The sequence below is a fragment of the Podarcis pityusensis genome (assembly GCF_964106645.2).
Source record: "Podarcis pityusensis genome assembly, chromosome: 9".
In the NCBI taxonomy this organism is placed as follows: Eukaryota; Metazoa; Chordata; class Lepidosauria; order Squamata; family Lacertidae; genus Podarcis; species Podarcis pityusensis.
Window position 1 is genome coordinate 10975317 of NC_138034.1, and position 13874 is coordinate 10989190.

Consider the following 13874-nt stretch of genomic DNA (forward strand, 5'->3'; position numbering starts at 1 on the left):
GCTTCCCCATAACAGGCACCCCTTGTGGGCCGACAGTTCATGTTTGCGGGTTGTGTAGCCGGCGAATTCTGGCCCGGGGCTGCTGCTGGGCCATCCCCTCCACACCCAGTCCAGGACCCGGGAGATGACCCTATCTTTCTTGGAATGGTGTGCAACTTCTTGTGCCTGAATGGGGCGGTCGGGAAGCAGCTCCAGGCTCATAACCTCTTGTGCAGGTGCTGGGTCAGGGCCTGTTTCCGGTAGTGGTAGCCTGCTGAGGGCGTCCGCATGGCCCATCGCCTTCCCAGGTCGGTGAATCAGTGCATACTGGTAGCTGGCAAGGAAAATTGACCACCTGAGGACGCGAGGAGACAGCACTTGGGGGGTCTGCTTTTCGGGGGCAAACAAGCCAAGCAACGGCTTGTGGTCAGTCACCACGGTGAAGGGCCGCCCGTACAAGAAATCATGGAATTTTTTTACTCCCTTTACGATTGCCAGACCCTCCTTGTCGATTTGCGAGTAGTTCCGCTCGGTTGTGTTGAGTGTCTGGGAAAAGTACGCCACCGGTACCTCTCTTCCATCCGGGAGTTGGTGCCCCAGGACAGCTCCAATGCCATAGGGTGAGGCGTCGCATGCTAGCACCACCGGCAGCCTCTCGTCGAAGTGTGCCAAGACCGAGTTTGAGACAAGCAAGTCCTTGACTGCCTGGAATGCGGCCTCCTGGCGCTGGCCCCACACCCAAGGGGCCCGCTTGTCCAGGAGTCTGTGTAGGGGCTCCGCTACCGCCGCCTTGTGGGGAAGGAAGGAATGGTAAAAGTTCAATAGTCCCAAGAAGGCCTGAAGTTCAGTCTTGCTCTTGGGCGCTGGGGCATCACAAATGGCCCGTACCTTGTCCCCAGTCGGGTGGACCCCTTCTGCGTCCACCATAAATCCCAGAAAGTCCACCTGAGGCACTCCTAGTAGACATTTTTCCCGCTTCACCTTGAGACCCGCCGTCTGGAAACGGTGCAGAACGGTGCGGAGGCGGTCCTCAAACTCCTCTGGTGTGGGGCCGGCAATCAACACATCATCGAAGAAGGGGGTGACGCCAGGAATCCCTTTAAGGAGAGAGTCCATTATATTCTGGAATATGCCTGGTGCCACGCTGACACCGAATTGCAGCCGCTTTACCCTGAACGCTCCTCTGTGCGTCACAATCGTCTGTGCCTCTGCTGTGGCCTCATCTACTGGCAGCTGTTGATATGCTTGGGCCAAGTCCAGCTTGCCAAAAATTTTCGATCCAGCCAGGGTGGCAAGGACATGGCTGACCACTGGCACTGGGTATGCGTGGGCCGTGAGGGCCTTGTTTATGGTACATTTGTAGTCTGCGCAGATGCGGACCGAACCATTAGGCTTGACGGGTGTGACGATTGGGGTTTCCCAGGGAGCATTAGGCACCGGCTCCAGCACTCCTTGCTCTACGAGTCGGTCCAATTCCTCGTCTATACGGGGTTTCAAGGCGAACGGGACCCGGCGGGCCTTGAGCCTGACTGGTCGTACTGCGGGGTCAAGCTGTAGCGCAATGGGGGGGCCCGTATACTGTCCCAATTTCCCATCGAAAACCCCTGGAAATTCCTTGCATATGGCGTCCACGTCCACTTGTAAGCTAGTGTGGTTCACCCCGGTGACAGCTAGCCCCAGTGGTCCAAACCATGCCAATCCCAGTAAGCTAATGTAGGGGCCCTTGACCACAAGCAAGTCCAGTTGCCGCGTCCGCCCTCGGTATTGCACCCTGAAGGTCCCCACCCCCATTGTGGGGACCTTACGTTTCTGGAAGTCCCGGAGGGTGAATGGGGCCGGCCTGAGTTTGGGACCCCCAGTGGGACACAGTTTCCTTAAGGTCCTTGCCGAGATTATGGATAGAGTTGAACCCGTGTCAAGCTCCATGCGGCATGGGGCCCCCTCTATCTGTACCTCTACATAAATTTTCTCTACGTTGGGGTGGGGCAACTGGTATACCTGGAAGTCCGTGAGCTCCGTCGAGTTGCCTTGGTGCGTTGGGCCCCGGGACCTGGGGCTCTTGGATTGGTCATCTGATGCCTGGTGTCGGGTGGGCCGAGCCCGACACACCCGGGCGATGTGTCCCGATTTTCTGCACTGCCTGCACTCTGCGTTGCGGAAACGGCAGGTCCTCCTCTCGTGACTCTCCCCGCAGCTTGCGCAGTTCCCTCCTTCTCGTCGAGGCAGCTGTGGTCTGTGCGCTGCTTGAGTGCGCTGCTGTACTCGGTGCACCTCCTCCCTGTCGGATCCTGAGTCGTCGGTGAGGTCTTCATGGTGGACCCTCGGTTGGGATGGCAGGCTCGGCCGTGCCTCTTGGGTCGACCTCTCGGCAGCTTCTGTTGCCAGGGCCTCCTCCAGAGCGACCTGGAACGTTAGGTCCTTCTTAGCGTAGAGGCGTCGTTGCAGCTTCTCATCCTTCAGGCCACCGACGAGGCGGTCACGAAGCATGTTCTCCAGCTCTGAGAAGTTGCAGAACCGGGCGGCTTGGCGGAGAGAGGTCACAAACCCAGTTATGGTTTCCCCAGGGGCTTGCCGCTTTGCGTAGAAGGCATTTCGACGAGCCACCACTGAGGGCTGCGGCGAAAAGTGCCCCTTCAGCTGTTCCATTATTGTTTTGTATGGAACAGTAGCGACGTCTTCAGGCGCAAGGAGAGCCCGGGCGATTTCAAACGTCTCCTCTCCGCAGACGCTGAAGAATATCGCCCTCTTCTTGGCGTCTTCTTCGTCGGTGACCCCTTTGGCTTCTAGGAGGAAGGTGAAACGGGAGGCGTACGCTTCCCAGTCTCCAGATGCTGGGTTGAATGGCGAGAAGCTGCTGTTGGCTGCCATTCTGAGTTCCTTGTGCCCCGGAGCTGAAGCCTGGATACACGGTGCGAGGCAGCGGTGCGGCAGTTGGCGGTGCTGCGGTGCTGTGTGTGGCAGTCAGCTCAGCGGGATCCCACCTTCGTCGCCAGTGAAATATACTCAGAGTCGCAAAGTGATTTCATGCTCTTTATTCAGCTCATAGTGGTGAGGAGGAATGAATAAATGTCCCCTCACAGTATCTGCTTTATATACATTATTTACACAATGGGCTGCACATGATTGGCTAATTCTGGAATTCTACTGTAAGCCAATCAGGTTGTGGATTCACTTCTATCTGGAGCAGGATTGGGTGGTTCCTGCCAACCAATCATACTGCTGCATTGTTCTAGGACCAATCAGACTGCTGCATTCTGAATCCTATTGTTCTAGGACCAATCAGACTGCTGCCTTTTGGATCCTATTGTTCTAGGACCAATCAGACTGCTACAGTTTGGATCCTATTCAACTCAGTACATAACAGTTGCGTTGAGATTCCTCTGTTTCGCTTCGCCCACCGGATCACCCACCCACCCTCCCTATATTTGTTGTTGTTGTTTAGTCCTTTAGTCGTGTCCGACTCTTCGTGACCCCATGGGCCAGAGCACGCCAGGCACTCCTGTCTTCCACAGCCTCTCGCAGTTTGTTCGAACTCATGTTCGTAGCTTCGACAACACTGTCCAACCATCTCATCCTCTCCCTATATTTAGGGTCCGTGTTGACCTTGCTATACCATTGTGGGTCATCTGCTTTTAGGGCAGGGGCCCGGTAGGAATTTTTCTCACTTGGCTGATTGGCTGGTGCCACTTGGGTTTTGCCTAGGTAAAGGTAAAGGGACCCCTGACCATTAGGTCCAGTCATGGCCGACTCTGGGGTTGCGGCGCTCATCTCGCTTTACTGGCCAAGGAAGCCGGTGTACAGCTTCTGGGTCATGTGGCCAGCATGACTAAGCTGCTTCTGGCGAACCAGAGCAGTGCACGGAAAACACCGTTTACCTTCCCGCCGGAGCGGTACCTATTTATCTACTTGCACTTTGACGTGCTTTCGAACTGCTAGGTTGGCAGGAGCTGGGACTGAACAACGGGAGCTCACTCCATCGTGGGGATTCGAACTGCCGACCTTCTGATTGGCAAGTCCTAGGCTCTGTGGTTTAACCCACAGCGCCACCCAAGGTTTGCGGTTAGGCATTGGTTAATGTGTATGGAGGGGACGAGACGTGGCTGTGACTTGTCCCTCCGATGGTTGCTGCGTAGGTATTCCGTTAAAGGAATCCAGGGGCTCATCATGAATTTGTCTGACCCCTGAAAGGGGGATAGGGCCGCGCAAGAGCCCCCGGGAGCATTCTGAGTGTGATCTTAGGGATCTGCACCCATCCCAATCGATCTCCCGGGGTGCTTACCTGGACTGATCTCTGCAACTGGCAGTTGTCAGTTCTGTTCCTGTCCTGGATAGTCTGGCACAGGTTCAGACAGTCTGAACCAATGCCTAAGCAAACCAATCACAGCCTGTAATCAATAAAGTTGTGGCCAAAATTATGCCAAACTCAAACTAAAATTTGAGTCATGTGTGAATTTATTTCTAGGCAGTTTTGGTGATTTTAACACGCAACCATTTTTCTTTTCTTTCTTTTTTTTTTTGCAGTCACAATGATTCCTGGTTTAAGAAATTTGATTTTTATTTTATTTTTTTGTTCTCAATGCATTTCTTAGCACTACTTACATTACTGCTTTTTCAGGATCCCTGGGGAAGCTCGCTAAGTTTCCTGTAATATAATACTGTGAACACCGTAATGTGCCTTCCATGTGACCACTTTCTGCTGCTTTCAAGAAATAGTCAGCAGCAACAGTCTGCAAAGTGGGGGGAAAGCAGTAGAAAAATAAAACTTTTGCTTGTTTCATCTTTCTATAATGTCAACAATGTGTGCATAAGGAAAAATGCAAGTTTTTTTAAAAAATGAAACAGATGTTATTAGCTACCATTTGTGTACTGACTGCCATTTGAAATGGCCACCTCTCTGTTAAAATTTTGAGAATCCAAAGAGAAAAATGTTGTTTAATACTTATCCGTGCTGCAATATCACCAGAAGGTAAATAAACAAACCATTTACACTCACTTTGTTTCTCCCAGTTATTCCTGGATACACTCCATCTAAATATAAGACGCCGAGGTTGAAGGATGAATCAGGATTGCCCATAGCTTCAGCTTTTAACCAGTATCCGGCTGCCTTCTCATAGTCTCTTTTGAAGTTATGATAATACCAACCGAGGCCATTCAGTGCTTGAGGCAGTCCCTGCAGGCAGGAAGGGAGCAAAAGGGGAAATCTTAAGATCTTTCAGGCTGAGAGTGTTTCAGTCCCTGATTTCTTTTGTTTAAGGACCCAACACCTTATGGAAAGACATGGGGCTAAGTCCAGGCTGCTCTCAGATAAAACCCCTGGGGACATCTCCCACATTTTGTTGGAAGATGCCCAGAGTGGCTGGGGAAACCCAGCCAGAGGGGCAGAGCATAAATAGTAAATTATTATTCTTATTATTGTTAAGTTGTGGGTGAACATATCAGATGACACAGCGATTCTTCAAACAGCTCTTGTTTATTCACAGGCCAGAACAGAACTGAACTGAAGGGTTCAGCCAGCCTGCTTATATAGAGCTCCACTACAACTCAACAGTAACCATTTTCTGTAACTATCCAATCACTGAACATCACTTTCAATCCCTTATTTGCATATGTGGACCTGAACTATCTACAGTATCCCCCTGCTAGCCCAGGGTGAGAACTTCAGTACATAACAATTATTATTATTATTATTATTATTATTATTATTATTATTATTATTCCCAGCCAATTGTCAAGCAATCAAATCAAACCTCCGGAAAGAGGACATGATGCAATCAGAGTGTATTGTTTTAAGGGGTGAAATGTAATTTTTGCAAATTTATTCAGTGACGGGCCTTAAAAATATATGTTTTTGGGGTGCGAGGAATTCAAATCTGCTATCATTTTTGTGACTGGGCAACATTTAGCTTGGCAAGACTATGTTTGATGAAAAGGTGCATAAACTGCTTTTGGAAAAACCAAAGAATTTAAATTTTTTTCCTTCTGAAAATGTCAGGTAATGCATCGCCACCACTGTCAATATTAATACATAACGTAACCACAAGAACTTGGCAATCACTGTTAATGATTTGTATGCCATTCTGCGCACATATTACTTAACAAGGAAAACTAAATTAACCAAAATATCTTTGGAATTCCCAAGTCATATTGTAACTTTTTAGCACCCCTCACGCCCTGTTTCTGTTACAGGTGAGTCACATGAATACTCCCTCACATCAAAACTCCCCCCCCCCAAAAAAAAATAGCTTTCTGTATGTAGAGATATCTTACACAGGGCAGCAGGGCATGGCAAATGTTATGTACTGAGTTGAATAGGATCCAAAATGCAGCAGTCTGATTGGTCCCAGAGCAATAGGATTCAGAATGCAGCAGTCTGATTGGTCCCAGAGCAATAGGATTCAGAATGCAGCAGTCTGATTGGTCCTAGAACAATGCAGCAGTCTGATTGGTCCCAGAGCAATAGGATTCAGAATGCAGCAGTCTGATTGGTCCTAGAACAATGCAGCAGTATGATTGTCTGCAGGAGCCACCCAATCCAGCTCCAGATGGAAGTGAATCCACAACCTGATTGGCCTACAGGAGAATTCCGGAATTAGCCAATCACGTGCAGCCCATTGTGTAAATAATGTATATAAAGCAGATACTTTGGGGGAATTTCCATTCCTCCTCACCGCTATGAGCTGAATAAAGAGCATGAAATCCACTCTCGACTCCGAGTATATTTCAGCAAACAAGGATGCAAGAGCAACTTTTTGTCTCATGTGGCTGTTTCTAGCATGGAGGGAGATGCCTGATTAACATATTTTAGGAATCAGGATGATAATAAAGATATGCTTATGGTCAGTCATGTCTATCTATAAAAGCAGGAAGTTAAACAGCTTTAAAAAACAAACAAACATAATATAGACATGGAAGCATGGGAACGATTGTGGAATATGGTTATAAAATTTACAGCACTATAATAGAGAATTATATGAAAATGATATATCGATATTATCCAACACTGAGCAAATTGGCAAAAAATTATAAATCTAAATCAAATAGCTGTTGGAAATGTAAAGAGAAAGAAGGTTATTTTTATCATATGTGGTGGTCTTGTAGTAAGGTTAAAGCTTACTGGGAAATGATATACAATGAAATGAAGAGGATGTTTAAAATAACGTTTGTAAAAAACCCAGAAGCTTTTCTTTTGGGAATTATAGGGTTACAACTACAGAACTACCTAAACTGTATAGAAACTTATTTATGTATGCTACTACAGCGGCAAGAATGTTACTGGTACTTGCCACCAAATGGAAACAAGCAGAAGTCCCAGCAAAGGAAGAGCGGATGCAAAAACTTACGGAATACACAGAAATGGCAAAACTTATCGGCAGAATAAGAAATCAAGATAACAAACTTTTTATAAAAGAATGGAAATGGTCTACTGATTTTTGACAGAGAAATTGTAAACAGATAAGAACATTGACAGGATCATTGTAATAACCTGAAGTTTCATAAGCGTATATATTTAAAGTAGATGAATAAATGAGCAAATTGCGTTCATTTGGATATGCAGAAGATATTAGAAAATAAATTTAAGGAACCGCAGAAAGAGGGGGAAGGAGGTCAAGTTTTGAAATGTCAAAATGATTGTAAAATCAGTGAAATGTATAAACCTGAAAAATGTAAATTAAAAAATAAACAAATAAACAAATAACAAACAATCAAACAAAATAAAAAACAAACCAACCACAGGATTTGAGGGGACCTAAATGCAACTTAAGGTACATTACACTTTCAAGGATTGCATCTGTACCTGGCAGTTTCTGGAGAAGTCGCTGCCTTAAGCTGTGTACACACTTAAGCACATTCAAAGCATATTCGAAGGACATTATTTCTCTCAAAGAAGTCTAGGCACTGCAGTTTGTGTTAAGTTGTGGGTGAACATATCAGACGACACAGCGATTCTTCAAACAGCTCTTGTTTATTCACAGGCCAGAACAGAACTGAACTGAAGGGTTCAGCCAGCCTGCTTATATACAGCTCCAGTACAACGCAACTGTAACAACTTTCTGTAACTATCCAATCACTGAACGTCACTTTCGATCCCTTATTTGCATATGTGGACCTGAGTAAAAACTATCTACAGTATCCCCCTGCTGGCCCAGGATGAGAACTTCAGTACATAACAGTTTTCCTCTCACAGGGTTACTATTTTCAGCAGCGCTCAACAAGATACAGTACCCAGAATTCTCTGAGAGGAAAAAATGTGCTTTGGATGTGCTTTAAAGGTATACAAAGCCTTAGACTCCTGCAGCAAAAAACAACAATCTCATGGGACCTTAAAAATTAGCAGATATATTACGGCATGTCGCTGTGTTGCAGCAAGGGGACGCTCCATCAGGCAAGAGACAGTGCTGGACAGCTCAAATTCCCCTACAGAAGCTGTTTTTTGTAGAAGTTACCTTGGATGCAGCTTTCTTCATCAGATGTAAAGCAAGTGTTCTGTTCTTTTTCACACCTTGGCCCTAAAGCAATACAAAAATCAGGATTATACAAAGCCTTTCCTATTCCCGCTCACTGAAAAGTCACATTAGCTTAGAGGGACAAAAATGCAGATGTAACTTTCAAATGTGCAGGATTCTCCCATGATTAATTGGTGTCCTAGCAAAAAAAATGGATTTTTTTTCCTCCTCAAAGCACCCATATATCTTTTATGCTCATGAAACGTCAAAAACCTCGTATCCAATTGACAAAGTGTGTTCTCCCTGAAATGAGAGCACGTGTTGCGGTGGGGTCTACCAAGCCAACCTTCTGTTGCCAGGCAGGTAAAATTGTGCTGGCCTGGGACAACGATTGGATGGCCGGGTTGCTGGGGCAAATTGCATGTTACAATGTTGTGGGTAGGACCAAGGGCTTTAAATATTGGGGCACTCTGCTTTTGCTTTCTCTTTCGCTGAGTGCAACAGATCACCTGCCCGCCCGCCCTGTGTTCCGGTTGACCTTGCTATGCCTGTCATGGGGTCGTCTGCCGTTGGGGCAGGGGCCTTGTAGGAATTTTGTCCATTTGGCTGATTGGCTGGGGCCATTTGGTTTTTGCCTACTACTTAGCAATTCGTCACAACTTGTAAGGTTGCTGTTAGGCATTGGTTATAAAAATTGGTGGAGGAGGGATCAGGATAGGCTGGGCCTGCCCCTCCAATGATGGTGTGGAAGGGAATTCCGTTAAAGGAATCCTGGGGCTTGCCATGATTTCGTCCAATCCCTGAAATGGGACCAGGGCCGGCAAGCCTTGGGGAGCTGGTTGGGTGAGCGGTGAGGGACTGTTGCTCAGCTCAACTGATCCCCAACATTGTTTTCCCTTCACTGGCTTCCGAGGGAGTTCGGATAGTCAGTTCTGTCCCAGGCGGGAGGACAGATAGTCATAACCAATGCCTAAGCAACCACTCACAGATTATGTATTTTAATAAAGTTGTGGCCAAAATTATGCCAAAAACCTTAAACAAAAATTATGTGTGAGTTGTGAATTATTTTGAGGGGTGACTTGGGGACCTCCACATGCAAATGCAACCTCCTCATCCCACAGTGATATTAATGTGTAAAAGGTAAAGGTTAAAGGTAAAGGACCCTGGATATTAATGTGTACCAATGGGTAATTCCACACAGAGGCAAGTTCTGTTAAATGGAAGTCCTGGCCAAACAGGGAAAGCAAAAATGCACCCAATACAAGATGCAAAAAAAAGGGGGGGGGGATTAAAGCCAGCAATAAAAGGATTGTTTAAATAAATCAGGAAACTGGCTAAGGAAGAAGTCAGGACATTTGATGGCAAAGCCGTGAAAGGCTTGATAACGGAGACTGCAGAGAAGTTGCAGAATAAGAAGGGCAGAGATTGTTCCTGAAATGACCATTTCCAGCATTGCTCTTTTTGCTTCCTCCTCCAGCTCTATGCAAAAGGCAAAAGGCAAAGGACTCCTGGACGGTTGCATCCAGTCAAAGGCAACTACAGTGGTACCACGGGTTAGGTACTTAATTCGTTCCAGAGGTCCGTTCTTAACCTGAAACTATTCTTAACCTGAAGCACCACTTTAGCTATTGGGGACTCCTGCTGCTGCCGCACCGCCGGAGCACGATTTCTGTTCTTAACCTGAAGCACTATTTCTGGGTTAGCGGAGTCTGTAACCTGAAGCGTATGTAACCCGAGGTACCACTGTATGGGTTTGCGGCACTCATCTTGCTTTCAGGCTGAGGGAGCCGCCATTTGTCCACAGACAGCTTTCCGGGTCATGTGGCCAGCAGGACTAAACTGCTTCTGGTGCAACGGGACACCGTGATGGGTGCCAGAGCGCACGGAAACACCGTTTACCTTTCCGCCGCAGTGGTACCTATTTATCTACTTGCACTTTGACATGCTTTCGAACTGCTAGGTTGGCAGGAGAGGGACCGAGCAACGGAAGCTCACCCCGTCATGGGGATTCGAACGACCAACCGTCTGATCGGCAAGCCCAAGAGGCTCAGTGGTTTAGACTACAGCGCCACCCGCATCCCACTTTTCAAGGGGATGCACTTTTCAAGGGGATGGGGGCAGACAGGACCACCTTGTGGTGGAAGTGGGTGGGTACTAGGGGAAGGCTACCTGGTATTTATGAGCTGAAGAAATAAATCAAGGGGTTCGGCTGGATTGCTGACTTGGTGGTTGTTATGTACTCAGTTGAACAGGACCCAGAATGCAGCAGTCTGATTGGTCCTAGAACAATGCAGCAGTATGATTGGTCTGCAGGATCCACCCAATCCAGCTCCAGGTGGAAGTGAATCGGCAACCTGATTGGCTTACAGGAGAATCCTGGAATTAGCCAATCACGTGGGGCCCATTGTGTAAATAATGTATATAAAGCAGATATTCTGGGGGAACTTCCATTCCTCCTCACCGCTATGAGCTGAATAAAGAGTATGAAATCCACTCTCGACTCTGAGTACATTTCAGTGGTGGAAATCACTCATTTTACACTGGAATGTTTATTTTGATTATGTAAGGTTTGCAAAGAATGCTTCTCTGAAATGCTGTCACGTTCTGTAACAAAAGCAGCAGTTGCTCTATTTTACCTTGAATAACACAATGGAATAATCATAGAGAGATACAAGGTCTCCTGTCTCCAAGGCTCCCTTTGCATACCACTCAACAGCTGCTTTGGTGTTTTTCCCCACTCCTTGCTGGCCCCAGAAAAGCATCTGTCCTAAACGTTGCTGAAACAAAAGGAAAGATGTTCGTAAATCTCAGGTGTGTACTTGTCAAGATCCATTTCAGAATTTTGCGAATCTATGCCAGTTTTCGTAAGTCCAAGGGTGGTGCTTAAAGTAATCTAAAAATTCCCTACCAGACAAGAATGGCAGATCAAGTTGATGGACTATGCTGACATGGCAAAAATGACTGGGAAAATCAGAAATCAGGAAGATCAAATCTTTAATAAGGAATGGGCAAAATTTATAACTTATCTTGGAGACCATTGTAAACAGTTAAAACCTGTTTTAAGTGGGATTGCAATAACACTTGTGTTGTAACAAGAACTATAGATGTAATGGAAACATAATAATTTGGATTACTATAAAAGATGTAGCAGAAAACGTTTTAAAACAGGACCCACGGAGGGGAGGAGGGAAGTCCAGGGATTTGTGGGAGTCTTGTATTTGTGGAAGGTGTTGTGGTATGGGTGTAAATTTTAATATGTAAAACCAAATAAACAGATACATTAAAAAATAAAATAAAATGCTGTATTTTTGCTCCATAAGACACACTTTTTTACTCCTAAAAGGTAAGGGGAAATGTCTGTTTTATGAAGCGAATGCCTGTGGATAACAGGAGGGTCCTGCTGCAGTCGCCAGCAGAGGATCCATGGTTCCCCTTCCTTCCCTCCTCCGTGGCTCGCTTTGAAGTAGCAAAGCGGGAGAGGAGCTGCATACACGGCTGTAAGCGGCTCCTGTCCGGTTGGCTCCTTTAAAGCACATGGATCCTCAGGATTTTTGTATTGGGTCACCCCAAGTTTACCATCAGATCACATAGCATGTCCATGGCTACAGCCTGCACCAAAAAAATCACGCACCCATTGTTGCCTGGGGCCGCAATGGCGCAAAAACATGGTTACAAAGGACGGGTCCACATGGATTCTCAGGATTTTTGCATTGGGCTACCCCAAACTCACCATCAAATCACATGTCTGTGGCCACACCATGAACCACAAAAATCATACATCCACTGTTTCATTCAGAATTTTTTTTTCTTGTTTTCCTCCTCTAAAAACTAGGTGCGTCTTATGGTCAGGTGTGTCTTATGGAGTGAAAAATATGGCAATCTAAAAAATACAGCTAAGCAGACAAATGAGGAGAGGAGGAGGAGGAGGAGGAGGAGGAGGAGGAGGAGGAGGAGAAGAAGAAGAAGAAGAAGAAGAAGAAGAAGAGGAGGAGGAGTAGTAGTAGTTTGGATTTGATATCCTGCTTTATCACTACCCGAAGGAATCTCAAAGCGGCTAACAATCTCCTTTCCCTTCCTCCCCCACAACAAACACTCTGTGAGGTGAGTGGGGCTGAGAGACTTCAAAAAAGTGTGACTGGCCCAAGGTCACCCAGCAGCTGCATGTGGAGGAGCGGAGACGTGAACCCGGTTCACCAGATTATGAGTCTACCGCTCTTAACCACTACACCACACTGGCTCTGTGGTGGGCTGTTTTGACAGGCTCATCATATTACAGTGGTACCTCGCAAGACGAATGCCTCACAAGACGAAAAACGCGCAAGACGAAAGAGTTTTCCGTTTTTTGAGTCGTTCCGCAAGACGAATTTCCCTATGGGCTTGCTTCGCAAGACGAAACGTCTTGCGAGTTCTTGTGAGTTTGTTTCCTTTTTCTTAAAGCCGCTAAGCCGCTAAGCCGTTAATAGCCGCTAAGCCGTTAATAGCCGCTAAGCCGCTAATAGCCGCTAATAGCCGTGCTTCGCAAGACGAAAAAACCGCAAGACGAAGAGACTCGCGGAACGGATTAATTTCGTCTTGCGAGGCACCTCTGTATCTTGCAGTGGTGGTAAAGGTAAAGGTACCCCTGCCCGTACGGGCCAGTCGTGTCCGACTCTAGGGTTGTGCGCTCATCTCGCTCAAGAGGCCGGGAGCCAGCGCTGTCTGCAGACACTTCCGGGTCATGTGGCCAGCGTGACGAAGCTGCTCTGGCAAGCCAGCGCCAGCACAGCACATGGAAACGCCGTTTACCTTCCCGCTATAAAGCGGTACCTATTTATCTACTTGCACTTAAGGGTGCTTTCGAACTGCTAGGTGGGCAGGAGCTGGGACCGAACGACGGGAGCTCACCCCGCCGCGGGGATTCGAACTGCCGACCATGCGATCGGCAAGTCCTAGGCGCTGAGGTTTTACCCACAGCGCCACCCGCAGTGATGGGAACTGTGTATATCTGAATCCCCTTCAGTGCGGTTTGGAATACAGCGTGGAACCATGCATCCCTGCCAGCTGTTGTGGGTTAAGCACTCGGCTTTGCATGCCGCAAGCTCGATTTTAACCAAGTGAGAAGAAGTTGCCCTTCAGTTCAGTTTCTAGAGAAAGGACAATTTTTCAGGTCTACTAGCAAAAACTCCACCTGCGCAGCTGCGTTTCCTCTTGTCGCTTCGTGCTTCAACCACATGAAGATGTCGCCATTTTCTTTCGTTTGAGCTTTCAACAACTCTTCATCCCGGAGCCTGATGGTTTCAACAAACGCCTAGGAAAGAAAGAAAACATTAAACAGACAAATGGAGAGAGGGGAAGAGGAGATCTCATTCATAACACTGAAAATGTTAGGTGCTGTCTAAGTGCTCTGCTCCATTCTTGCACTTGGAACTCTTGACAGTTTGCCTTTGAGTCAGTCAGTGCTAAGGAAGGCCA

The 13874-nt window shown here is 47.2% G+C and overlaps 1 protein-coding gene across 2 annotated transcripts in view; it reads right to left on the bottom strand.

The window, feature by feature from the left end:
• The window catches only part of SEL1L3 (SEL1L family member 3), a 64819-nt gene that overhangs the window by 24068 nt on the left and 26877 nt on the right, over nt 1–13874 (bottom strand). For both annotated transcript variants that reach the window (XM_081019842.1, XM_081019841.1), the window contains 5 exons: nt 13591–13710; nt 11060–11200; nt 8424–8486; nt 4973–5149; nt 4579–4706 (listed from right to left, as the gene is read on the bottom strand). In XM_081019842.1, coding sequence (XP_080875968.1) covers nt 4579–4706; nt 4973–5149; nt 8424–8486; nt 11060–11200; nt 13591–13710 — 629 coding nt within the window. The remainder of the gene's footprint in view (nt 1–4578; nt 4707–4972; nt 5150–8423; nt 8487–11059; nt 11201–13590; nt 13711–13874) is intronic.